At 48.5% G+C, this 27,548-nt stretch overlaps 1 protein-coding gene across 2 annotated transcripts in view; it reads left to right on the top strand.

Annotated features, from left to right (window-relative positions):
• The window catches only part of GPAT2 (glycerol-3-phosphate acyltransferase 2, mitochondrial), a 1,776,577-nt gene that overhangs the window by 1,256,178 nt on the left and 492,851 nt on the right, over positions 1–27,548 (top strand). For both annotated transcript variants that reach the window (XM_086944751.1, XM_086944750.1), the window contains 2 exons: positions 17,376–17,637; positions 18,313–18,461. In XM_086944751.1, the coding sequence (XP_086800877.1) occupies positions 17,376–17,637; positions 18,313–18,461 (411 nt within the window). The remainder of the gene's footprint in view (positions 1–17,375; positions 17,638–18,312; positions 18,462–27,548) is intronic.

The raw sequence follows: 27,548 nt of genomic DNA, 5'->3' as shown, positions 1-27,548 counted from the left end.
TATGCAAGGCAAGTGAGTGAACTTTAGCCTTTGTCATTGATGACTCCTTATGTTTCCTACTTTATGACAAACTGGTCCTCCAAACAAGGGCTGCATTCCTTGCGAAGGTAGCCACACCCATCCATTACTTTGTCTTCATTTTTATGCAACACCTCATCCTTCCAAGGATTAAAAGTGGTTACATCTCTTTGATCCCAAGAAGACCTTTAGTTTCTATATTGAGAGGACCACAGAAATCCAACTAGATGACCACATTTTTATCGATTTTTATGGAGCAAAAATGGGCAAAGCTGTACAAAAGAGGAACATCCCCAGATGGACTGTCTTATTGTAGCAAAATGGGTTCTGTCCTTTTATCCTGCCTGGATTTTTCACTTTTGGATCACCTGGTTATTGACTTTTTACTGTGGATGAGCCTCACAACTGGTGTCTCACCTATGGTAATCACATGGTAAATGGACTCTGTATGTTAACATCGAGTGTTAGCCTTTTAGATATGGCTGCTCTGATGCAGCAAGGGTATGGGGCATTTGGCTGGTTACACTGGAACACTTGTGACGCTACGCAAGAGACTACTGTTGTGCCCAGCCCAGTAACTACGCACAGATAGCCTGGTGCAGAGGGGGCCGAGCCCCCTCAGCACCTGGTCTGACCTGGTTAGACCTTATAATATTGGTGTGCACTCCAGGGGAAAGTAATATGGTTGACTATTTTGTCTGCAGTGACACTTTCTGCTTTGTATAAGGGGAAATCTGCCTTAAAGTGCAGTTTTGCTTCCCTTTGGCCTACAAAGTCCACGAAGATATAAGACTTGGGTGAACAGTGTTCACGGGGTTTAATTATACAAGTTCCAAGCAGCTATAAGTACACCCTATTGTTGGTCCAGAATTTTTATATTTCTTTCGCTCAGATCAGGACCCAGGCCTTTTGACACCTGCTGGGCCATGTTAATTACCCCACTTCCCAGCAGAAGGAACAAAGGCCTCCCCACAGAAAGGAAGCCATTAATAGTGCTCCACTCAGCTCCTGAGTAGCAGAGGGATGGGGACGAAAATCCATACCCATCAAGGGTTCCAGTCCTCCCCTACCTTGACAACTGGCTGCTGAAGGTTGGTCTGCCCCAAGCAGTTGTTACCCACCTAGACGGTGGCGAACCTCCTGTATTTGCAGAGTTTCACTCGCAACGTGCCAAAGTCACACCTGACTCTCTCTCAGACGCTCCCTTTTATCTGAGCCATTCTGGCATATCTTCCTGAATGGCAAGTCCAGGTTATTCAGAGGTTCTACTCTCGATCCTAGGTTCGGTGAAACTGACTCTGAGGCTGCTGGGCCTAACAGCCTCCTGAATCCTGCTGGTAACACATGAATATGCTGGCTCTTTAGTGGGATCTGAAGTCTGAGTGAGCGCAGCATCAGGGAAATCTCTCCAATCTGTTCTAGATATCGCAGGGAATTTCAAAAGATCTGCAGTGATAGCTAACAAACGGCAATTGAGTCAGGGGCAGACCCCATCACTTCCCCTCCCAGAGTTCACAGTTGTGTCACATGCATCACTGATATGTTGGGGCAGCCATCTGGGGGATGTGGACATCAGAGGACTCTGTTTCCCATAGGAGTCTCAGCTCCACATCAGCCTTTTGGAGTTGAGAGAGATCCACTTGTTATTGAAAGTTCCGTGTCTGGGAGAGCCTTGGTTAGATCTATTTGCCACTGCCTAGAACAAGGAATGCCAGTGCTTTTATGCCCTGGAATTTCCAAGGCGGCTCTCGCTCAGAGACACATTTAATCGCAGATGGCATTCTGGCCTTCTGTATGCTGTTCTATCAATTCCACTCCTGCCCAGAGTTCTCAAGAAGATCAGGAATGACCCGGCTAAAGTCTTTTATTATGGCTCCGGAGTTGAGCACAGAGAATATGATGTCCTGAACTCCTCAACGGTGATGAATTAAATCCAGATCTGTTGACTGGGTGTGAGTGTTTGATTGGTTCATATGCTCAGTCCATCACCACCCCCTTTTATACCGCTTTGTTCGCCATAAGTTGGCAGGGTATGCTCAGACATGAGTCCCTTGCTCACTTTGCCACTGGATTCAAGCAAGCCTGGCTGAAGACGTCTGGAATGCCAGAAACCGGTCCTAGGAAGCTTGTTTCTGGTCCATGGAAGGCATGGCTTTGCAGTTCGTGCTGGACTGTTCTCATGAGGCACAGGATCAGACTGATTTGCATATGGCCATGTCTGAACTGGGGTGGCAGAGTGGGCTAAAGAACGGTGATGGATTAAACCCAGATCTGTTGACTGGGTGTGAGTGTTTGATTGGTTAAGATGCTCCGTCCATCACCACCCCCTTTTGTACCGTCCTGAACTGAGCATGAGCATCAGTCCTCCGATCAGGCTGCCCCTTTGATTGGATCTCCTGTCACAGCAACAGAGTAGGGTCCTGCACCTGAACCTTTGCATGCTCCACCTTTGTGCATGGCTATTGAGAAGCAGCGGACAGTCTCTGATCTGCTGAGTCATTCTGGCAACCAGGGTCCCTCATCTAAGTCCGTATGTGCCTACCGTTGGGACAAGTTTGAATCTTGGTGCACTGCCAAACATATTAATCTTCTCTTTGCACCCTTATCTGACCCCTATGTTATTCATCATGTCTAGCTGATCAAGACTTTGCTTTGGGCACAGTTAAAAGGTATGTTTCAGCCATATGGCCTTATCTTATGGTATTTTGCTTTTGCCAGATCAGCCTTCCCTGTTCAAGTCACCAGTTGTGACACTTTTCCTGAAAGGACTTCAGAATGTGTTTCCTCCAAAACCCTTCATTGTCCTCCGATGGAACTTTCATTTGGTATTAATTTTTAAGTGTTAGCCTTTCGAGGCCAACCATAGTTGCTCTCTACGTCTTTTAACCATCAAAACAGTATCATCTTAGTGGCCATTACATTAGCCAGGAGGGTTGTCAAGCTTCAGGCTCTCTCTGTGCACTCTACATACACTAACTTCTTTACAGAAAAGCTTGTTCTCCGCATGTGTGCCCCTTTACTACAATTGGTGACGATGTTCCATGTCTGTCAGAAGATCACACTTCCGACCTTTGCTCTGCCTCAACCTTCTAACAAGAAGGAGAAACTGCACCGTGACAATGAGAGGGAAAGCCATGCAGAAATAAACCATCTACAAATTAATTGTACTCTTCATTAAGATCTGCTACACATTGCCAAGGAAGCAACCCCCTGAGAGCTTGCAGGCTACTCCCTCCAGAGCCAAGGCTTTGACCACTGCATTAGCTTGCGGAGCCTCTGCCTTGGACATCAGTCAGGCTGCTATGTGGGCTTGTCTACACACGTTTACAAAACACTGCCTTGACAGTCAGGTCCATCCTAACGGGCACTTTCCCTGTTCTGTCCTCCGAGACTTCTTGGTCTAACTCTGTTTGCATACCCACCTCTGGGGAGGCACTTTTTGTGGATCTATTCTGAGGTAAGAAATATGCGGCTAGAAGTCACTAGCAGATGAGCAAGCTACTTACCTTTGTTAACGTCTCCTCTAGCAGAGTATCTTTCTAGTCGCATATTCTTTACTGACCATCCCATCTTCCCCGCTATTGTGAATGGGATCTTTCTATCTAAAAGGTCCTTCTAGAACCTTAGTGTCTTCTAACTGGTACATTGGCATTTTTAACATGGCTCTGTGCTTTTGGCGTGGAAATGTCTCAAAAAGAAACTGATGTCAGTGTGCTAGGGCGGTGCCTCTATAGGCACCGTGGACATCACTTCTGTTACAGACAGCGCGGACGTGGAGCTGATCAAGTCCACCTACTGACATGCAGAGGTACTTCTCAAGATTTTCCAGATCCAGTTTAACGCCTGGGGAATATTCTAAGGTAAGAAATCTGCAACTAGATATAGTCTCTAACAGATAAGGCATTATCGAAGGTAAGTAACTTGTCCTTTAATGGTGCTTTCTTAAGACTTCTTGTCTGTTGGCACAGACAGACTTGTGTGGTAGCAGGCTTTTTGTAGGCTTCACCAGAATTGTTACCCCAATTGTGACTAATATGCACTAGTGCAATGGCTTTGAAATGCCCTGAGCCCTGCTAATCAGGACTCATAGGATGTGCTCTGAGTACATAGGTGATTTACTTATACCCAATTAGCATGGCTTACCTTACTTGTAAGTCTCTAGTATATAGTAGTGGGGGTACCTAGGGACTGTAAGTTAATGTCACTCGTGGACTGCAGCATTAGTTGTGTCACCACAATTTTGACTAAGAAAAACATGTCTCCCAGACTGCCACTGTAGACTGGTAGATTTAACTGCTAACTCAACTTTGACATTTAAGGTAATGGCAAAGTCCAAAACTCCCTCTGTAATATATGTGTCACCCCTACAGCAGGCCTTTTAATTCCTAAGGCAGGGTGCAATATATCACAAAGTGGAACATATGTTTTACATGTTCTAACAATAAAAACTTGCCATTGTTTGTACTATGAGAGAGTTTGGTAGCCCCAATGTCGAGTACGGAGTTACATGCTGACAACTCAGTTGTGCTGACTTCTGATATAGACTACCTAAGTTGGTACTTCAAGGTATCAAACAACTCACTACATTAAGCCTGGCTTGATGCCTAAGTCAAAAGAAAATTAACTTTCTTTTTTCAGTTTATTTAACATATACAAAAACCCCTCAATTGGCATAGTTACAACACATGTACACAGTTTGACAACCTCACTATGGCACTTGGTGACATAGGCATCACCCAGAGCGGTACAGACACGAGGAATAGCAGATTAGCAGGCAAATAGATAACATTGTGAGGAAGCAGCCAAGCACCGCACAACTCTCGGTAATAAATAAACTCTAGTGAACCCCCCTCCCTCCCCATCAGACCCCGACCCCACTGGCGAGAACAATTCGTCACTTGCCCCATCAGACTCGCTCTGGGAAGACCGCACCCTCTCTGCTAGTCCCGAGGTACACATTATTCGCCAGGCGAGTAAGTTGTCCTGCAGTTTCTCGTCCTTCCAAGTAAGTTGCATATGAGTTTCCTCGGCCAGGGACCACTCTCTCACATCTCAAATCGCCACCCTGCGCCTGGCAAGCAACAACATCAATTGCAATAGTTCATAGGAGAGTTTCCTTTTCTTGGGCTTGGGGACTAACGCCAGTAAACAATGCAAGGGATTCATAGCTATCTGAAGGCCTGTAGTGGTGACTATATGATCTACCACCCCCGTCCAGAAACTCCTGATCAAAGGACAGTCCCAGGATAAATGCAGGAAGCCCGCCCCCCTTGCACTACATCTGGGGCAGCTGTCCCCAGAGATGCGCTTCAGCGAGATCGGAGTTAGGTAGGAGCGGTACAGGAAATTAAAGTGTATCAATTTGAATCGTGCGTTGCACGATACCTTGCGCGTGAGGGTTCCTATTCGCTTCCACTGCCCCTGTACCAGCGCAGCACCAAGATCCGCCTCCCATGCAACCCAGGACGGCGGCACCTGTGGGGTGGAGTCCTGTTTCATAGCCGTTTATAAAAAAGAGATTAGTCTACACACCCTGCCACAGGAAAGAATAATGTTTAGGTGTGGGTCATCGGTGGTGCATCCGGGTACGGAGGCCAGGAAATCTTCACCACATCCTGCAGTCCCCGATAGTGCAGGTATTGCCCTCTCCCAAGACCGAAGGCCTCCTCCGCTTGCTCATAAGTCAGGAAGGACTTGCTGGGGAAGAGATCAGCTAGAACCTCGCATCACCCCTCCCGCCAGTTGTGAAAGGACATATGTTTCTCCATTTCAACGAAAAGGGCCTGTATCCAGACCGGTAGCTCCCTATGGAAGGGCGCCCGCCGCAAGACTCTCCACAAATCGCTGCCAGATGTGTGACACACAACATAAGGCAGAGATTCGTCCGCTCCCCTTCCCTTCATTAAGGCGACCTGTAGCTCCTGTACAGTCGCTCTGCCCACCAAGAGGTGCGTCTCCCAGTTTTCCGGGTTTGCGAACCACCGGGCCGCAGGCTGTAGTTGTGCTGCGTAATAATATAAGTTGAAGCGTGGTGCGTCCAAGCCTCTCTCTTCGTAGCTGCGAACGATAGTGTGGAGAGCTACCCTGCTGCGCCACCCCGCCCAAACCTGGGACGTGAGCAGCATGTTGAGGGTGCGACAGACTCGCGGGGAAGTGGACACAACGTATTTTGGAGGACGTATAACGTCCTGGGAAGCATAACCATCTTGGCGACAGCTAGCCGCCCGTTTAAAGAAAGCGGCAAGGAATTCCAAAAGGACACCGATTGCTGTAGGGACTTGAGTATCCGATTGATATTCCGGACCAGCAACTGTGAGTCCGTCGGGGCCACCTGAATTCCGAGATAACGGAATCCCTCTCGTTCCCAGCGCAGCCCGAGATCTGGCAAGTCTTCTAGTGGCACCGAGTCAAAGCCCGCCAGCGGGAAGATCAAAGACTTGCCGCTGCTAAGTTTCAGTCCCGACACCTCGCTGTACCAATCCAGGTGGTGCAGCAAAATCGGCAGTGCCTCCCGCGAAGCTGTCAAATAAAACAAGGCATCATCCGCATATAAAGAGATGACACTGCATGTGTATCCCACCGTTGTGCCCCACTGTGCCATCTCCGCTCGGACTCGGACAGCAATGGGCTCTATGGCCAGGGCAAACAGGAGCGGTAAGAGGGGACACCACTGGCGTGTACCCCGTCCCAGTCGCCACTCCTCTGACCGTGAAGCTTACTCTGCGCGAGGGGCCATATATAGGATGCGAATCCAGCGACAAAAGTTGGGGCCCAACCCCACTGCCTGGAGGACCTCTATTAGATACCCCCAATTGACGGTATCAAATGCTTTAGCGAGGTTGACCGACACCAGAACCATCTGCTCCTCCCTGGTACGCACCTCATGCATAATGTGATTCAACCGCCGCAGGTTCATGGCCGTGTTGCGTCCTGGAATAAACCCGTACTGGTCTGTATGGACCAGGTGGGACATATACGGTGCCAGGCGCGTGGCTAGTAGCTTGGTCAAGATCTTCACGTCCGTGTTGATCATCGTAATCGGACGATACGGTGAAAGGTCATGCATGTGCCCCCCCCCCCCCCCCCACAGGCTTCAGGATCATACAGATTTCCCCCTGCGTCATACTCAGTGGGAGAGTCTTATGCTCAAACGCCTCAAGAAATACTTGCAAGAGGAGGCCTGATAAAATTCAGGAGGGAACCCATCGCTCCCCGGGGACGTGGCAAGCGGCCCAATGCTGCACGCACCTCTCTCAGTGTAAGGGCTTCATATAACTCCTCCTGTGCCGCCTTAAGAAGGGACTGCAGGGTCAACCCCTGGAGGTAAGGAGATAAGAGGCCTCGGTGATAGCGGGGTCAGCGGCATATACCTGCTGTAAGTGAGACTGGAGAACTCGGAGGATGCCCACTTCTGAGTGGACCACGCCCCCTGTAGGGTCCCACAGAGCCACAATACGCCCCGGGGCCTGCTCCCGCCGAAGGATCCAGGCCAAAAGGCGACCTGATTTATCGCCCTCTTTATGAAGGTGCTGTCTATATTGGCCGAGGGTATATCTGTCAAGCCGATCTAGGATGTCATGAATGCGAGACCGAGCAGTCTGTTTCTCTTCCTGCTGTAAGGCATCAGGGGCCGCCGAGGTTTGCAAGTCTAAAAGACTATCCTTTGCCTCCTGTAAGTCCTGGTGGAGCTGTCTCCGAACCCCATAGGTGAGACCCATACACGCCTCTCTCACCACCGTCTTTAGGGCATCCCATCTAGTTGCTAAGGTAAGCCCCCCCCCCTCCCAGTTGAAGTCCACGTAATCGTTAAGAGCAGTCTCTATATGTCCTTTCCCCACCTGGTCCTGAAGGATATCTGCTGGCAACCTCCAAGTCAGGGGGCGGGAAACCGGAGCCCCCCAATTCACCACGCACGCCACCGGGGAGTGGTCAGATAAGAAACAGGCCTGATGGGTAACCTAAAGGGACATATTTGATTCTGTGTTCGCCACTAGTACCCTATCCAAGCGACTATGTGTATTTTGCGTGGGGAAAAGCAGGTGTACAATTTCTGTGTCGGGTTTTTCTGGCGCCAAACATCAAGAGCTCCTATATTCCCCATGACCTCCCTAAGCTTCGCTGTCATACGTGGTTTTGTGCCAGCTTGGGCGGAAACCTTTACAGAACGGGATCAAGCACACAGTTAACCTCATAGATGCTATTAAACATTCCTCCCCAGTGCTGCGCTGTCCATTGGAACTAGTGCTGAATGGACGTCCAATGGTCGTGCGCAGCACTGGGGAGGTAGTGCTGCCGTCGGCCAATGCACCGAGGCAGCACTTAAGGGGTTAAAATCCCAGAACCAAAGCACCGGCGGCTCCGGGTCAGGGATCAGGACCCCCTGAAGGGTCTGGAAAAAGACAGGGTCATCCGTGTTGGGTGCGTATGAGTTTAGTATGGTGACGTCCCTGCCATCCAGTTTCGTCCGGAGGAGCAGATATCTTCCGTGTATGTCCACCTCCACATATTGGATAGCAAACGGTACCCCGGGTGCCACCCATATCAGGACCCCTCTGGCATATGTGGAAAACGAAGAGTGGAACACCTGACCCCGCCACTTTTTCCTCAATTTTTGGGCTCCATCATCAGCAAGGTGGGTCTCCTGGAGGCACGCAATGGAAACCCTATGCCTGCAAAGGAAGGACAGGACCCTATATCTCTTAGTGCTTGTGCCTAGCCCCCTCACGTTCCAACTCATAAACTTGTACCCCGTGTCTGATGACGTAGCCGAACCAGCCATAGTACTCTACCCATGGTGCCACCCGAACCTGTGCCCGAAATGTGATACATACAATGCCTATAACATTTCCCTTCAACAATCCCTCCCAAAACCCCAACCACCCCCCCACCCACGAGCAATATACTTGCAACAACAAAACATGCTGATATGCCCTTCACCTGCTGGTGCCAGGACGTGCACTGCCACCCCATACGCCTAACAGGGCTGAACCACCCAACAGATAAAAAAGAAGACTCCCCTCCCCCCACCCAGCTCTCGACACAACCAGCTATCTCAACATTAGTATGGGGCTCGGACCATCAGAGGTTAAATATGAACAACTTTCTGAACCCCTTTCCCCCTAGTAACAGCGCCTTCCTCCCAACCCAAGTATCCCAAGAACACACTCCCCATCGTGAGTGAGACCAGTTAGGCCGGCCAAAGTTCACAGTGCAGAACAATTTAGAGCACAACCAGATATGTCCTTCAGGACAGGGCCACCGAGGCAACCAGTGAGTTTAGTCGTTTCAGGGATCATGTCGGTGGTAGGCGTGAGAGCGTCTGTGGTGGGCTGCAGAGTGTCTGGGACCAGTACCTCATCCCGAGGGGGAGCTACCGGAGGCGCCGGAAGGCCCTCGATCTCTGACAACTCCAGGCGGAGGGCCCCATCGTCTCCTACCGTGACACTCCGCCTCTCCTCGCGTTCAGCAGTGTCTGACGAATGCCTGCGTCTGTTGCTGCGCCTCGTCGATGGCCGTGTCCCCCATGTACTTCTAGCTCCCCCCCGTTCGCCCGGCCAGAGTGCATACCCCCTGATCTCCACCCACTCCCATACCTCATCCGGGGCTTCAAAGAAATGTGCCTTTCCCTGGGATATGGCCTTAAGCTTGGCAGGGTAGAGCAGCATGTACTCTAGGTGTAGCTCCCGAAGTTTCTGCTTGACTGCCTGGAACGATTTCCGCTGCTCCTGGACTTGGTGAGTGTAGTCCGGGTAGATGAACACTTTGGCGTTTTCAAAAGTAAGGTTCGCCGATTCCCCGGCCGCTCTCAGGATGCAGTCCCTGTCCAGGTAATTCAGGATCTTAGCGATGAGGGCTCGCGGCGGGGCGCCCGGCCTTGGTGGCGGGACCAACGCCCTATGGACACGCTCAATTACAAAGACATCAGAGAGGCCAGTGGGGCAGAGTGTTGTACGGATCCAGTGTTCCAGAAAGGGCTCCGCATTGCCCAACTCCGAGCGTTCCGGAATGCCAAGAACCCTAATGTTACTGCGGCGTGCCCTCCCTTCCGCATCTTCTGCCCTACACTCCAGCGCCCCTGTCCACGCTGTGAGCTGCGAGACTGTTTTTTTGAGGGACGCCACCTCTCCTTGCAGCTGGACGATATTCCCCTCCGCAGTTGAAACTTTATCTGCCACCTTCCGCAGATCCGTCTGTAGAAGGTTCACATCTATGTACACTGTTTCTATTTGCCTCTCCAGGGCGGAATGGGACCCCTGTATTGCCTTCAGCAGCTCCGCCCGGGAAGTCTCGTCGGGGACCTCACTCTCTATCCTGTCCCGACTGACGCGTAATCCGCTGCGAAGGGTGTCGTTGAATGGTGTACTGCGTTATGGTGTTTGGCTAAGAGGTGTGGAGCAGCCTGTCCTTACGCATTGTAGTGGCCTAGAAGGACCGCACCCGGGCGTCCGAGCAGCAGAAGTGTCCCCAAGCAGCCCCACTCAAAGGCCCGTGAAGATGAGCAAAGTCCGCGTTTGTCTCCCCGGCCGCGCGCCGCCGTTGCCCCCTGCAACACCAGCTCCCACTCACCACAGCGTCATTCTCGGAATCCCGGCTCATGTAGAAGAAGTCTCTCGGTACCGGGTCACAATGTCCCAAAGCTCCACAGAGGCCGGGCACAGCACAGTCGTAGCGGAACCCCAAGGAGAGGGGGCACCGTGTTAGGGCTGCAGACAGGCGAGATTTATAGGCCAGCTCCAGGCGTCTCCACTCACTCCCCGCCTTGCAACAGGAGCCGTTGCATGGCAGAAAGGGTCCAACGTCCTCCCACACTATGAGTGGACCCGCACCACTCCTCAGACCCCCCAGCACCTACCGCCTCCCCTCGTGCGCTGTGGTTTTAGTCCAGGGGCAGGACGAGGCTCCAGCCCACCAGGGGATGCGGCAGATGTCCGCCGAGACCTCCCGCGCCGCGACCTGCCTCCGGTCCTTCGCCACGCCAGTGTAGGCCTCAGTTTCGGTCTCACCTGTCACACCGGGCATGTACTTGCAGGGTCTCGACGGGCTACGGGAGCTCCACTTCTCGGGAGGCCCCCCCATGACAGTTAGGGTGACCAACTGGCATTGGTGCAAATTCAGGACGGTGAGTGTAAAAATTCAGGACAAAGGGTCAAAATTCAGGACACAAATTCAGGACAGGAGGTCAAAATTCAGGACAAAACTTCAGGACAATAGGTACGTTTTACAGACACATCAGAGGTCGCACAATAGTATATAAGTAAGCCCAGCCATTTCCAAACATATTCAACCATTTGCAAACCTATCCATCATGTATCCTTCCATCTATCATTTCACTCATCCATCCCTTCATCCATCCCCTCATCCAACCTTTCACTCATCCTCCATTATCCATCCATCCATCCATCCTTTCACCCTATCCATCTGTACACTTATCCATCACTCTTCATCCCATCCATCCATTCACTCATCCATTCAGCCATTTGCCCTTTCACCAATCCAGCCATCCTTTCACTTACTAATCCTTCCACCCATCCACTATTTTAGTCATCCATCCATCCTCCCTTTCTCTCTCCATCGACCCTTTCACTTAGCCATCCTTCCTTCCATCCATCCACCCACCCACCCACCCATCCATCTACTCATCCCCTCATGAATCCATCAATGGACCCTATCACTCATCCATCTATCATTTCACTCCTTCAAACATCTATTCATCCTTTTGTCCATCTACCCTCCCTTTTACTCACTCATCCATCCTTACATCCACCCTTTCACTCATACGTCCATTCATTCACCCTTGCACTTATCAATCCATCCATCATTTCACTCATCCACCTACCCACCCATCATCCACCCAACCATCCACCCACCATCCACCCACCCACTCATCCATCCTTTCACCCACCCACCATCCAATCCACTGATCCATCTTTTCACCCACCCACTATCCACCCACCCACTCATCCATCCATCCTTTCACCCACCCACTCATCCATCCATCCTTTCACCCACCCACTCATCATCCATCCATCCTTTCACCCACCCACTCATCATCCATCCATCCTTTCACCCACCCATCCATCCATCCGACCTTCCCCTCGTCATCCTTCCTTCCCCTCATCATCCATCCATCCTTTCACCCACCGACTCTCCATCCATCCTTTCACCCACCCACCCACCCATCATCCATCCATCCATCTCATCCATCCATCCTTCCCCTCCATCCATCCATCCATCTATCCATCCATCCATTCTTCTCATCCATCCATCCATCCTTCCCCTCATCCATCCATCCTTCCCCTCCATCCATCCATCCTTCCCCTCCATCCATCCATCCTTCCCCTCCATCCATCCATCCTTCCCCTCCATCCATCCATCCTTCCCCTCCATCCATCCATCCTTCTCCTCATCCTTCTTTCCCCTCATCCATCATCCAGCTACCCTTCCACCCATACATCACGCTATTTACATTTTCTCTCCATCCTTCCCCTCACTCATCAATCCATCCATCCTCTCTCATTATCCATTTATTCAATCTTTCATTCATCCATTCACCCTTTCAATAATTCATCCAGCCATTCACCCATCCCTTCACTTACTTACTCGCCGACCTTTCCATATTATTTTGAGCTGAGCCCTTTTGAGAAGAGGCCCATCAAGAACTTCACCCTCGCTGCAGGGGCCGTTCCAGGACTGGGACAGAAGCCACCCAGGGCGGAGACATGATCCACCACAGGGGGGGACAAGAGCCATCACAGGTGGGGGTGGACTGGAGCCACCACATGGGGGGGACAGGAGCCATCACTGAGGGGAGGGCAGGAGCCATCACAGGCGCGGGGGTGCAGGAGCCACCACAGGGGGGGACAGGAGCCATCACAGGCGCGGGGGGCAGGAGCCACCACAGGGGGGGACAGGAGCCATCACAGGCGCGGGGGGCAGGAGCCACCACATGGGGGGGACAGGGGCCATCACAGGCGGGGGTGGACTGGAGCCACAACATAGGGGACAGGGGCCATCACAGGCGGGGGTGGACTGGAGCCACAACATGGGGGGACAGGGGCCATCACAGGCGGGGGTGGACTGGAGCCACCACATGGGGGGACAGGAGCCATCACTGAGGGGAGGGCAGGAGCCATCACAGGCGCGGGGGGGCAGGAGCCACCACAGGGGGGGACAGGAGCCATCACAGGCGCGGGGGGGCAGGAGCCACCACAGGGGGGGACAGGAGCCATCACAGACGCGGGGGCAGGAGCCACCACATGGGGGGGGACAGGGGCCATCACAGGCGGGGGTGGACTGGAGCCACAACATGGGGGGCAGGGGCCATCACAGGCGGGGGTGGACTGGAGCCACAACATGGGGGGACAGGGGCCATCACAGGCGGGGGTGGACTGGAGCCACCACATGGGGGTACAGGAGCCATCACTGAGGGGAGGGCAGGAGCCATCACAGGAGAGGGAACAGGATCCACCAGTGTGGGCACAGGGGTGGGCATGCAGTATTCTAGTATCATCTTGGGCTCCTCACCCCCTCCTGCACAAGACAACGAGAAGACAGGCTCTCTGTCCAAAATGCCATCCCCCACTGTGATGTACAGTACTTACAGAAGATACTCTAAGAGAACTGATTGAACTGATTGTCCTCCATACTTTGTTAATCAGTGTGGGTACGTTTGTGCCATTTCTTTATTTTCTTACATTATAGACTGCATGTTAGAAGAACCGAGGTTTGCTTACAATTTAGTGACAGTAATTACGCTCTGTGAAGAGAACCACGTGCAGCCTCGGTGTAATCAGGGGTGTAATCTGGCCGAGTCTCGGAAGTTTGGGGCCCTGGGTAGAAATGGAACGTGTGAGCCCCCCTCTAAATAGCAGAGACATGACACATTCAGGGCTGTTTGCATGTGAATAGATGTCTCCGCTCCTGAAGCTGCAGCCCCTCGCTCAGTCACCTTCGAAGCACCTCTTAAGAGGTCATCAAGGGCTGGAGGTGTGAGGGTTGCCACCCCGCTGTGCCTCTCCATTGCTGCTGACTATCTGAGGAGCTTTGGTGCAGCATCGAGTGAAGAAGGGAGGTGGGTGCAAGCTGTGCCGGCTTTAGGGTGGAGCAACCGGTGCCCTGTTAAAATAACGGACAAATGGCGTCCGTTAGAGATTCCTTCACGGACAACGGACAGACGGCCGAAATTACGGACTGTCCGTGAAATTTAGGGACGGTTGGTCACCCTAAACACAGTGGGTGCCTCCCTCGCTGTCCGCTGTCTCTCCTAGGGCCGGACGCAAGGGGCACCTAGATCGCGGGCCGCCTCCGCCCCGCCGGTGTAGGCCGCAGTCCCGGCCCGTCACATCGGGCATGTACCTGCAGTATCCTGGCGGTCTGCGGGATGTCCACGCCTCCTGGGAGGCCCCCTGATGGCAGTGGGCGCCTCCCCCGCTGGCTAGATTCGTTTAAGGGCCGGTTTCAAAGGGGGCAGAGATCGCAGGCCACCCCTGCCGCAATAGTGCAGGTCCCGTACCGTGCGTGTCCTCCGCCGGCCCCGATCGGGCCTCCGAAGCTCCTCGCTTCACGGGAGGCCCCCAATGGCAGTTGGTGTCTCCCTGACTGGTACACTTCTCTGGTGGGCCGGACTCGAAGGGTGCCAGGAGCGCGAGCCGCCCCGGTGCAGGCTGCCGCCTCGGTCTCGCCGTCCGCCTACCGCGGGGCCTGGAAGGGTCGCAGGAGCACCCCACTTTTCAGGAGGTCCCCGATGGCAGTGGGCGCCTCCCTTGCTGTGACACTGCACTGTTGGCCCAGTCTCGATGGGCACCGGGAGCGCCGGCTGCCATCCGCCGCCCCGGTGCAGGTCCCCGCCTCGGTCTCGCCGTTCGCCCCCCCGACGGGGCCCAGGAGGTCCACACTTCACGGAAGGCCCGCAATGGCAATGGGCGCCTCCCCTACTGTCCCGCTTCCTCCAGAACCGGCCGCAAAGGGCACCGAGATCGCGGGCCGCCCCTGCCCCCCTGGAGCTGGCCGCAACCCCGGTTTCTCGTGATTCCGGCCCAGCTGTCCCGCAGCCCGGGCTGCCACCGCCGTCCACCGGACGGGCAAACCCCAGAACGGGATGTGCCCCTAGGTCGCCGGGACTCGTGGACCCCGTTAGCTTGGTCCGAGATCCCCAGGAAAGGATGTATTACAGGATTTCTAAGCTGCTCTGCCGGGAGCTCACATCCTGTCAGCCATGCTGCTTGGCCACACCCCGTCTAAGTCAAAATGAATGTAACTAGTTGCCACTTGCTATTTTTTGGAAGTTGCCACTCTGTTGTCCAGTTTTTCAGTAGCCATTTTCTGAGGCTTGCCATGAGACATCCCTCTGCCATCATGGGGAGACATGTTAACAATAGAGGCTTCAACTGGAGGAGATGCTACCTCATCCTGGCAGAAAGCCTTGTGGTGTTGGCCCAAAAGATGCGCTGCAAAGTGTAATTCATCTTTGAAGGAGAAGTAGTGCACAAACACAAGAGGGGCTGCTCTATTGTTTAGGTTAACAGACTGGCAGCGAGGACAGATAGAGAACATTGACCAAACTGATTTTTCCATCGGCATATTGCCCACAGGTAGTCACTAGGGTGGGCTATTGAGAGGGCCGGACATCTTAGGAGTGGCAGAATAGAGCACTCTGGGAAAGCTAGATGCCACCCTTCACAGGAAGTTGTCATCAGGCGGGAGGGAACATATTAGCCTGTTGACTCATGACAATGACCTGCCCTGAGAGCACTTTCTGGGATTAAAATGGGCAACACTGGCATCCAGAACTCTGATGTCGCTTTACTGGATGAAGAGAACCGAAAGACTGCCCTGCTGACCCTGGAACTAGCAAACAGGCTGAACCGAAGTTGGACTGCACCTACTGCTCCCTAGGCTAGCGAATGAAAGGACTATGCCTGCTGTGTCCTGCTCATGGAAAAGCGGTCTCCTGAGCCCAGGCAGAATCAGAGACTCCAAGAGTCAGTTGACTGACTTTCTTTTTCCAGCACAGGGCCACAAAAGCTGAAAATGCCTGCTGGAAAACAGTTGGTATCCCAGATCGCCGCTCCCTGCCCCAGGGCAGCTCAAGGACCACAGACCGGATGCTTCAAAGTTGTACCAGAGTCTGCTGGACCCGTGAGAGTCATAGGAGTGCAGTTGGAATTCCCAGAAGGAGAGATACAGACAAAAGAAGGAAGCCGCTTAAATCGATGTGCCATGTGACTGGTAGCCCAGCTGTGACTGGACTTCTGATGACCCGTAGAGGACTTTGTGGGGTGTTGACCATTGTGGCCAGAATCACCTCACCAGGATCATACACCAAGGAGTAGCCCCAGGAAGACTTCCATCGACTGCACAGGATCTTCGATATCCTTGACCAACTTCAGCATCCTGTAGCCCCTGCATCAGAAACACTTTATGCAAGTCAATGGCAACAAGCCACTAATGCTGGAACTGGACTGAATACTGATTTTCTTGAAGGGATAACTGTTTTGTTGGATTTTGCTGGACCCCTTGACTGACTCCCGGCCAGAATAAGTCTCCCGGAGTAATCCTAATAAGCAGCTTAGTAACCTGCAAAAGTTTTCCTTGAAAAAAAATGGTTTGAATTTGCCAATGCTTGTTCGCTGTTAATTGAAAAGTCCTGGTTTCTTGCTTCTTGTAAAATCTAGATCTCTAAAATCCTCTGGTGTATCTTTTTCATTTTGATATTCATAAATATCTACAAATATACTTTATATTTATAAATTGGTGTTGAAATTATTGAATATCAAGATTATTTCTTCTTCAATTGTTTTGGTGCTGTATAAATCCTTTACTCTTGTTCTTTTGTTTAAGCCTGATTCCTCAAAGTCACAGCTACCCAGGGTTGAGTTACGCTTTAACAAACTAAACCTGACTGGTCCTAAGGGGGTTTGTAGTGTTTTACATGGTGCATTCACAAATCCACACCAAATACTACACCTCATGTCCTCACAGGAGTACAGAAAGAAGATTTCACCAGCGCAGGCAGGTGACATATATGTATATATTCTGTTTCCAGCATCACAACCGCGCAAGACAGAGTGGCACAAGTCCGCATAACTCCACCTGCTGGCGCTGGAGGGAATTGCTATGCACAATTGTTCATATCCAGTCTGACGCCGGGAGGTATTCAACAGGTGAGGAATCTGCAGTTAGATATTTTTTACTAGAAAAGGTGTTAACCAAAGTAAGTAACGTGTTCTTTTAGCTATTTAATAATTAATATTGCTGTAGTACCTGATTGTTGATGTGTGTGTTTGTTTGTTTGTTTCTAACGGGTAATGAGGGTTCTCGTGTTTGCATTTTAAATGTTCATGTATCGTCTCTTACAGGGCGTATTTCTTTCTCGTCTGGTAAACGATTTCTCTCATCTGATTGATGAGATTCTTTTCCGAAATTTCGATGTGGGTTTCTCAGGGCAGAGACAGAATCTGGTGCTGCACGCCCTGTCTCTTCTGCGACGCAGCGTCTCCCTTTACTGCCTTTCACCGGGTGATGTCTTTGTCCTACCGAAGGATTGTGAGACAGCAGTGAGTGAACTGAGCCTGCACAGTGCTACAATCCTGCCCGTCTTTGCCAGTGAGGCAGTGGGCGGTGAGTATCTAGCTTATATGGTCGAGTGCATTTTGAGCCCATGTAAAAAAGTATATTTTTGACACTTAAACGTTTTAGGAATAGAGACCACGGCGAATTGGGATCTCATATAGTATCGCCATCTTCTACAGTGTCCCAGTGCCTCCCAAGAGGTGTGGCTCTGAAGGCAGTCCACTCCCATCCTAAGCCAGCAGGAATCACTGTAAAGAGAAAGGGTAGGAAACTGGTACAACTCTGCTCATCACTTACACGGTTTCTTCACGAGATGGCAACGTCACCAGTGGGTGCCACTTAGAGGAGTAATTTGTCCTCTCTCCACAACGCCATTTTTAATGTTTTAGGGCACTGGTGTGAAGCAGTGATGTCCAGAACGGACTGCTCTCCCACAGCTATATCAAATTAGATGTGCATTTTCAGTTGAATTAATAAAAACCTGTTGGATGGGGTGTAAGTCGCCTTGGAGATAGGAACGTTTTTCTCATTCAATAGCTCCCCTTCCCCTGGTCTAGTTTTTCACTGCTCTCCTTGTTCCCATTTATGTGCTCTCCCTGTTCCATTCCATATCCCGTCTCAATGTCTTTTTTTACATACTTCTTTGCTTTGTTTCTGTCCATCCAAACGTCCCTCTTTCCCTTCCTACCTATACATCTTACCAACCTTTGTTTCTTCTTGCAGCTTGTGCTGTGAATGCCCTCATCACAGAGATGGCTGCTTTCATCGATTGCGTAGAATTGCATTCGGAGATTCTACTTGGTCAGGAGGAAATCAACGATAAAGCGCTGTCTCTCTGCCACCTCCTGCCCTCCGATGTTCTGCTAATGATGGTAACTGACCTTTTACTTTAACATATCGCAGGCTATATTTTCCGTCTTTGTTGTGTCAACATCCTATCTGTGACGTGTGGCATCCTCCAAAGGATACAACTGACAGTAAATCTACTTCCTGTAGCAGCCTGTCTGTTACTTCCTGTAGTTGATACAATGCCACTCCAGATGACTTCTTACTTGTGATATCCTGTTGTTGACTGTACATAAAAGCCTCACTGGGTTAGCCATCCCTGTTGAAATCATTTTGGAAAAGTCTTGCTGTAGACTTACTACACTTCCTTTGATACACTGCTGAGGGAAGCCACTGACCTACATTCAGCCGCCCCTCCCTGGAATTCTCCCATTAACAGCTTTCCTGATGTCATCTTGCTTGCGCTGGCCCAGTCGCTACCATGTGATGTTTTGACCAAGACCAATTGCTTTTGTATGTCAGGACAAAGTGTACTGCTGAATAGAACGGTACTGCATATAATCTACTGCTACATTTAAAAGCTGCTTATTAGAAACTACACCATCATGTCAGTAGTACATCTGCATCAGTGATAATCCTAATACTACTACCCATTGCTCAAACCCTAATGCTTCCTCCTAAACCTGACTCTTACCATAACGCTGTCTAACCCGTTCCATAAACCTTCACCTTATTCGAACTCTAACTCTAACCTAAAACAAAAGGTATCTTATTCGTATCTCTAAAATTATACAAAAAAAGAACTCTACGCCTAATTCAAAATCTTAATTTAACCATGTACATAAGTCTAAACCTAGCTGAAACCTTATAACTCTTCCCTCGCTCCAAGCCATGACTTTAACCGTAGCCCCAATGTCCTAACCTCAGTCAATGTAGGTTTGTCAATATAGATGTTTCTGGATGTAGTGGTGAACTGTGGTGTGTGACAATATAATGACTTCGATGTTCAGGAACATTGATGTGTATTCCCCCTTTTGATTGGTGCTTCCCCTCTGCATAACTTTACCAGCAGTATCGATCTACTTGGTGCTCATTGTGACTGCCAACCCCTTGTATATCCTTCCTGCAACTACCAGCGTCTGAGGGCAAAACTATCTCCCCCTATGACATGCGGTCTGCTAATGTGGTTATTTCTTTGGTAAATATACTCTTATTTCTCACACGGTCTTCAGAGTTCCCATGCAATTTTCAACTTTTATGTAAACTTGATGTCGGTCTTTCCTAGCAGGCTAACATATCTATGAGTTTACCACTCAAATTGATGATGAAAATACATAATCACTGTTGATTCATAAAACACTGCAATATTTGAAAACAGTTTATGGAACCAAAATTGATAAGAGAAACTAATAACACCTTTACTGTTTTGGCATTCCAAATATTTGGCCAACAGTATTTCGCGTACAGATTTGCTTCAAAAGGTCGTCAAATAAAGAACAAACAGATGGGACATCGTCAAGAGCCATGGGTCCTAGGTCCAAACAGTTTACAATTGTCTTCAAAATAAGAAACTTTGATGCAGTTTACTAAGTGTACATCCAAGGGAAGGCACCTTAAATGCAAATAAGAAAAAAAATCATGATATATAGTTGTTTCCTATGCCTGAGGATAGTGAGGGGTTGCTAATTTTTAAATAAAAGAAAAGACCCTTGAAATGGGTACATTTAATTTGCACATTTGTGTTACTCTGGTTTTCAAAATGGTTTAATTTGCTTATTTAGTACTTCATCTTTTTTTTTTTAAACATTTTTATTTGCATTTTAATAAAACTCAACAATACAGCACGTCATCATCAGCACATCTTCCCCCGTTCCCATGCTTCTCCCAACCACCCCCACATTTCCAACTCGTTACACAGCAATATAGACACATCGTCCAATACGTAATCGTATAGTAGTCCTTTGTATGCCACCTCCGGGGATTCTGAGGGTGGCGCAAGACCTCTCCTGCGACCTTACGTTTAGTACTTAATCTTGAGCAAGGTCTAATTCTGCTAGGGAAAGCTCAAAATTCGCATTAAATTAATATTTTAATTTTTGTAGTTTTGAGCTGAACAGGCCCCTCTGCACGGTACTGGATGTGCACCAGAGTATACCAGCAGCATGTAGAACTGGAACCCTGGTTACCAAATTGGTCATGCGACATTCACGGGTCATATGTGCTTGCCACGACTGAGTCCTTCCTTGAGGGACTGCAGCTTTCCATAGACCAGGAGAGCACCAAAAGCATTTCCCTCAGAATGGGTTAGGCTACTGCCCTTTACCAGAATTGCGGAATACAAGCACGGTGGTGGCAACATACCTGTTTTGTGAACTGTAATATGGGTGGGCTGTATCCCATGTTGTAGAAGTGGAGCCTATGAACACACTCGGTTGAAGTTCCATGGCTGTATTTGCAACTCCCTTAACTTACATGGGAGGAATGAAGCGCTGTGACGCATGCAATAAAGACTGCAAGTATGTCTGCCTGTGAGAATACATACCATGGAGGCCAGTGGGTTCCATTTTGGGAAGGCAAGCGCTTAGAAAATTCCAAGTTGGAGCCGTAGGCTGCAGACTCAGGCAGGAGATCTGGATTGTTGACATTCCTGGGAATATGGGAGAGCTACAAGGGGAGGGGAGCCTAGCATCCCTTGTGCACATCAAAGGTGTCTTATGATTCAGATAGGGTGTTGGAATTGGAAGCCATAGCAGTGTTTATGGTAGATGGTGGAACTGATTTTTAAAAAAAATAATGTTCATAATTGTTTTTTAAAGATTATTGTGATTTTTGGACAACATTGTATTGAATAGGATGTCTTTTGTAAAGAATTTTGTGCAATAAATGTATGTGATGATTTTTATTCTGTAATGATATGTGTAGGTTTTAATATTGAATAGAGGCCGCGTCTAATTGTATAATGTACAATTTTTATCAAAAAAAATTATTTCTATCAATAAACATGAGTATAAAGAGCATCTTATAGAGTTTTGGTTTATAGATATCCTTACATGTTTGGTTATAAGTGGTCTATGTTTATCTGCTAAGTGCTTACATTTTAATAATTGATTGAAGAGCACAGAAAGGTATCCCCCCTTTTTTTCTTGTTTATTATAACCCAGTCCATTCTGGTTTTCTGGGTAACTCTCTTCTTTTGAAGGAACTGATTAAGGTACACACTACAGGAAAAGATAATCATGAAAGATGGGAGGCTTAATCCTTTGAACCTTTGTGAGGCATATGTCATTAGAGAGTCACATTTGTGTCCGTAGAGACTATATAAAAGTGGAAGATGACAAACCAACTTGTTCAAAACTGTGACAAGATGACCCCGAGCTACTGCAACCAGGGAGGAGGTTTGCTGGTGTTCCAACTGGACAGGGGGACACTGCTTCGGAAGCCCAGAGCACTTGCCCTGAGCTTGGAGCACCTCTCTGTCTGCCAAGACCAGTGTGCCCTGTGAAGAGGAGGAGAGCCTGGAGGGAGCAAGGCCAAGCGGGTATCTGGGGATGAGAGTCCTGGTGAGCGAGGTGAGAGTCCGAAGGTCCATCAGGACGGACTATGCTGTGGGATCTCTGCAGTGCCATTTGCCTGTGCGTCCTGGGCCGGCGCTCAGTGACATTGTTGAGGCCGTTGCCTGTTAGCACCGCTTTAGGACGTTTCTGCTTTTGGGTGACCGGATCCCAGCCTAAGACTAGTGCTTCGCCTTAGCTGTCGCCCAAGGAACCATGCGGACTGACTGGAACCCCGCCCCATCTGCCAGGAAAGGGGTAGCATGCTCGATTCTGGGCTGCCATCCATGACCCCGAGTGTGCACCACGAAGCACAAGGAGCCTGGAAGCCGCGTGCCTGCCTTCGACTTCCGGACCTGCCTCCAGAGGAGATCGGGAAACTCCCTCAGGACTGCTACTCCTGCTAAAGGGGTCTTCCATAGCCATAGAAGCTTCCCGTATCGCTAAAGGTATTCTGCCCAAGGCCAGGCTGTTGCACTTCCGACCCAGTGCTGAAATCACTGAAACACGCGCCGGAGCATTGCTGCTACCGTCTGGGAAAGATAAATCGAGCAGTTGCTTATTAAGATTTGGAGACCGATGGCCCGATTTATATTTTGGAGGTCGGGCTATCCTCTTTCAAGTGAACAGATTATTTTACACTGTCGCCTTGGCGGAGGTCCTGACAAACATATTTCGAAATGTATGTTGGCCTGACATACATTTCTAGCATTCACAGGAACCGCTGTCAAGTTGGCTCCTGTTGGTGCAATATAAATTTGATGTATGGGTCTGTCAAACATGATGAAGCCATACAGCAAATATGCTAAGCTTTTTTTATTTTCAAAAACAAAACCCCTAAATGGCATTTTGTTTTTGAAAATTGAAAAAAAAATGCACCCCTCGCCATGGGAGCTATGTCCCATGGCTAGGGGGGCTTTTTAATGGGTTTCTGCAACTTTCCACCATGGTTTTTCTGGTGATGGCGGGCAGTAAAACACAGCTAGATGTCCGCCCATTTAAATTGGGCGGGCACACATAGCCAATCCTCTGACGTTCCTTACTCTGTTTAAGAAGTTAGGCCACAGCGAGGACAGAGTAGTCTCCGCTATCACCTCATTATTGTCTGCACGCTCCTACATTTGGTGGGCGGACCATTGTATTGGCAGGAAGGGTACCCAGTCGCCGTTGCAACTGTTCACTCTTTTTGCCAACATATATATTGGCCCCCAAGACGCGATACGTCACATCTGAGAACTGGGTGAGAGACTTGCATGCATGTGCTAAAACCTTAATGAACAGAGCTTAGAGCAGAGGGGGTTGCATCTGTGGGAGAGTCGCCTCATTTTTGACCTAGGCACTTCAGAACAGGGGAGTAGGCCTAGACAAACTCGAGTGAACTCTCCCAAAGCAATAGATGTTGCTCTACAAGGGATTATGTTAATTATTTCACTGTGATAGATTTGAACTGTTGCCTGTAATAAATACTTTCCATAAAACTCCATATTGGGCAGGACCGGATTTATTATGGTTGCTGGAGGGCGGGTTGAGTAGTGTGTATTATGCCTACATTGACACTTTACTTCCCCCTTGTGGGCCTTGGACTGGTCAACCCACGCTAACTCTGAGAGACAAGTGCTTAAGGGACAGTGCTTGGCCCACTTGCACAGAGCTTTTAGTAGGCTGGGTCTCAGGGCAGCAGCAGAAAAAGGCCCCAACCACCACAGTGTGGCCCAGTGACCCCTGGCTGCCCTGTGGCCCTCCTTAACAGTTACCTCGCTTAGGGACACTGTACTTGCATTCATTACGTGATGAGACACTTTCACAGTAATTCTAAGTGTCCTTCCTAGAGACTGGTAAATCCGAATTCAAGTTGGAAGGACTGAATGTATGAACTTCTCCACAGATCCAAGTTTTTGTTCCTTGTTTTAATGTCCATTTGCTCAAATTGACTAGTTTCATATATTGGATACATTCAGTGATTTACAATAGTATAGCTTGACAAATAACTACATAAATGTTTTAGGAAAATTAAGAATCTACTGCCTTATAAAAACTAACCAGAACAACTGTGTGAAATCGCACTACTAGATTGCTAAACAATGTGTCAATTTGCACCAATTTCTTCACAATAATTATTAATAATTAAATCACGATTTTCATCTGGACACTTCCCACATACCTAACAAAGTTATCTTTTTTTATAATTCATTGATAAACCCATTAGCTTTGATTTTTAATTTGAACTTATTTGTAGGAGATGGGAAATTTAATCATCTATTCCTTGATTAGACTCCACTTAAATGCCTAAGTGAAGCTAAACAATGTCATCTGTGTGCAGTACCTTATTGAGCTGTACTTTACTAGCAGAGGGACTGAAATGTTCTTATTTTCATTCATTCAACTAATTGGTTCAAACAAGCAGACTGAAAATAAGAGAGATGTGAGGAAACAACTTTTGAACTGTCTACATTATCATATATTAATAATATATTGAAATCATAAAATTACTACTTTGATATGTATGCGTTCTTCACATTTATCATGTCTATAAAGTGGAGTAAACATTTAGAAAAGTTCCTTTCTGATGCTTTCAATAAATCCTAGGGGAACATTGTTATTTTGTATGTCTATTACCCATGTTCCTGACAATATTGGGTACCCCTTGCTAACAACAACCAAATGAATGCTCCTGTTTTGCCATGGTCCTCAGGAGTGCTGCGGAATCTTGACCTTCACCTCCCCACTAAGGACATAAAAAAATGAATGTGTTCGCTGAGGTACTTCATCCTGGTGAAGCACTGATCAAACGTCTTCTGCCGTTGAACAAGGTTCTCGCTGACACGCTCTTGGGCTAAACCACTTTCTGGCCCTTTGGTCAATTGCTATGTCACATATGCCCATAGACCATATCAAATGACCCGATGTTTTTAACTCCGCATCAAAACACAGACTGAAAATCTAAGCATGTCGAGACATTTGGGGGAAAATATTTTCTTCTCTCAGCCTTGCCTTGAGCTCAGCCAATACCAGTTGTCTTACGGGACGTTGCACCTATGCACTATAGGACGGCATTGTTGAGATCTTACCGGCGGCCTTAGTAGACTAACAGGCTTCCTTGGCCCAAGCCAATCAGGATGGCCGGGTGTTCAGGCCTGTTCATTACTGTAGTCCGGGTCTTCCACTGCCTTACATGCAGGCAACTATTTCTGGAAACCACAATGTCACTACATACTGGAATATGTAATAGGAAAGTTTCCTTGAGAAACTGCCACCTTCTCGGGAGAAAAAAAGTCAAAGGTGTAAAATAATGCCTTGCTGGATGAAGTCTTCAAAGAATTGAAGAAAACCAGGAATCTAGAATTCAATACTGGTGTTTTCAGGTGCGAAGAGTCTGGATCAGCAAGTAAAGGGAACGAGGACACAAGTGAAGGAACAAGGCTTTGTTGCGATGCACCCTCCAATCAGACTGAAGCCTTGATATATCAGAAAGGAAAAGGAAATGTAATCAAAATATCACATGACAGTACATACAAAGGATTAAAAAAATTAAGAAGGAACCAAGGAAGAAACATCATGATTTAAAATGAAAAGAAAAGATAACAAAAACCGGAAGTGGACTAGCTGTGGAGCAGCTGTAAAAGGCAGCTGTAAATCTGAGATGGGATTGCCATTTTGGAGCTGCAAGAGTAGCAGCCAGGAACCCTGGAGCACAAGGGAAGGTAACCTAAGTTGAGTTAAACAAACAGCATGCAACTGTTTATGTGGCATCCCATGAGCCCCGGAAAACACAGGACCTCGCAAGGTACTGTGGTTCTCAGGCTTGTTGGGAAAGACTATAACAATGACTGACCAATCTGGCAGCATGGACAGAAGAGGCATGAACCCAGGAACTACCCTCTAGCACAATAGCCTTTCCAAGAATTAAAATTTGCAATCAGTCACTGAAACGACAGAAATCACAGATCCTGCCATCTGCGTATTTTGGTGCTCTGTCTACCTTAACAGTAGAAATACGAAAACTCGGACGAAAAGGATTGGATACAAAAGGCTTCAATTGGGAGAAATGAAAGGTAGGGTGAATCTTCCAAGATTTGTGGAGAATGAGCCAACATGCAACAGGATCCATGTTGTTGATTATTACAAAGGGACCAAAAATTCGAGAACGAAAGCGGATTGGCAATTTTCTAATAGGCAAGAACCTGAAAGCTAAACCTTTTCTCCCACCCTAAGGTTTGGGACCAGTTTTCTCCATTTATCTTTTTTACCTCTCCTAGAAGGTTTGAAATCTTGTAAATTCCGATCAGTCATGTTATCTTTCAGTCCAGTCTTTTTAGGAAATCAGTTGTAGCAAGCACAAACGTGGACAGTGGAGAAGATGGACAGAAATGTTGATGGAAAAACTGGATACAATAGAATGGAGAAACCTTTTATTTATTTTTTATTGTTTATGTGTTCAAAGTTATGAATACAAGAAATACACACAGTTTGACATTTGTTGATTTGACTACACTGGAGCAGCTCCATCAAGGGTTGCACGTCACTCAAGGTGCATGGGTAACACTGATACTATAATGCGTTGCAAAGCTGCATGCAGCAACCAAGAGTCCCAGTGTGCACAGATGATCAGCTGCGCCATTCATTTAAGACACCAATACAAAGAAAAGAAGAACAGAACATAGCCAGAAGGAGACAGGAAAAGTGAGGGGATGAAGGAGGAAAGAGATAACTGGCTTCCAGAGTGAGCAGTGTTGTAGGCCACAGGTGCCGCCTCGGTCAGCGCGCTTAGGTATTCTACCTTTACTACTCGGTCATTTCTTCGTATTACCATTACTACGCATATTTTTGTTCGCAGATACCATTACTTTGCATGCATTTACTACGCATGTTCCATTACTTAGCATGCACTTACTACGCATAACGGAGTTACTGTGCAAATTAAAGTTTTGGGGTACAGGGGTATTTTTAGGGGTCATTGTGGGTTAGGGTTTTGGGGTGTAGGGGGTATTTTTAGGGTTTAGGGTACATTTAAGGTTTTGGGGTATTTTTGGGGTTCAGGGTGCATTTAGGTTTTGAGATGCTGGGGTAATTTTAGGGGTCAGGGTGGGTTAGGAGTTTGGGGTGTACGGTTTTTTTTAGGGTTCAGGGTGCGTTTAAGGTTTTGGGGTGCTGGGGTAATTTTAGGGCTCAGGGTGGGTTAGGATTTTGGGGTGTAGGGGGTAATTTTAGGGTTCAGGGTGCGCTTAGGATTTGGGGTACTGGGGCTTTTTTAGGGGTCAGGGTGAGTTTAAGGTTTTGGGGTGCTGGGGTATTTTTGGGGTTCAGGGTGCCTTTAGGTTTTGGGGTACTTTTTAGGGGTTAGGGTTTTGGGGTGCTGGGATATTTTTAGGGGTCAGGGTGAGATAGGTATTTGGGGTGTAGGGGGTATTTTTAGGGTTCAGGGTGCGTGCCAGGGAATAGGTAACTAGTACAAATATTTTTTTGTTTTAAAGTACCAATAAAGCATTGTAACAGTATGTGTAATTAATAACTGCAAAGTAAAAGCATTTTAAATGTATTTGTATATATTTGCGAAGTAAAAGCATGCGCACTAAAATCATGCGTAGTAAAGGTATTTGCGAATTAAAAACTTCGAAGTAAATA

The sequence above is a fragment of the Lissotriton vulgaris genome, chromosome 11 (assembly GCF_964263255.1).
Source record: "Lissotriton vulgaris chromosome 11, aLisVul1.2, whole genome shotgun sequence".
Lineage (NCBI taxonomy): Eukaryota > Metazoa > Chordata > Amphibia > Caudata > Salamandridae > Lissotriton > Lissotriton vulgaris.
This window is presented reverse-complemented; position numbering and strand designations above follow the sequence as displayed.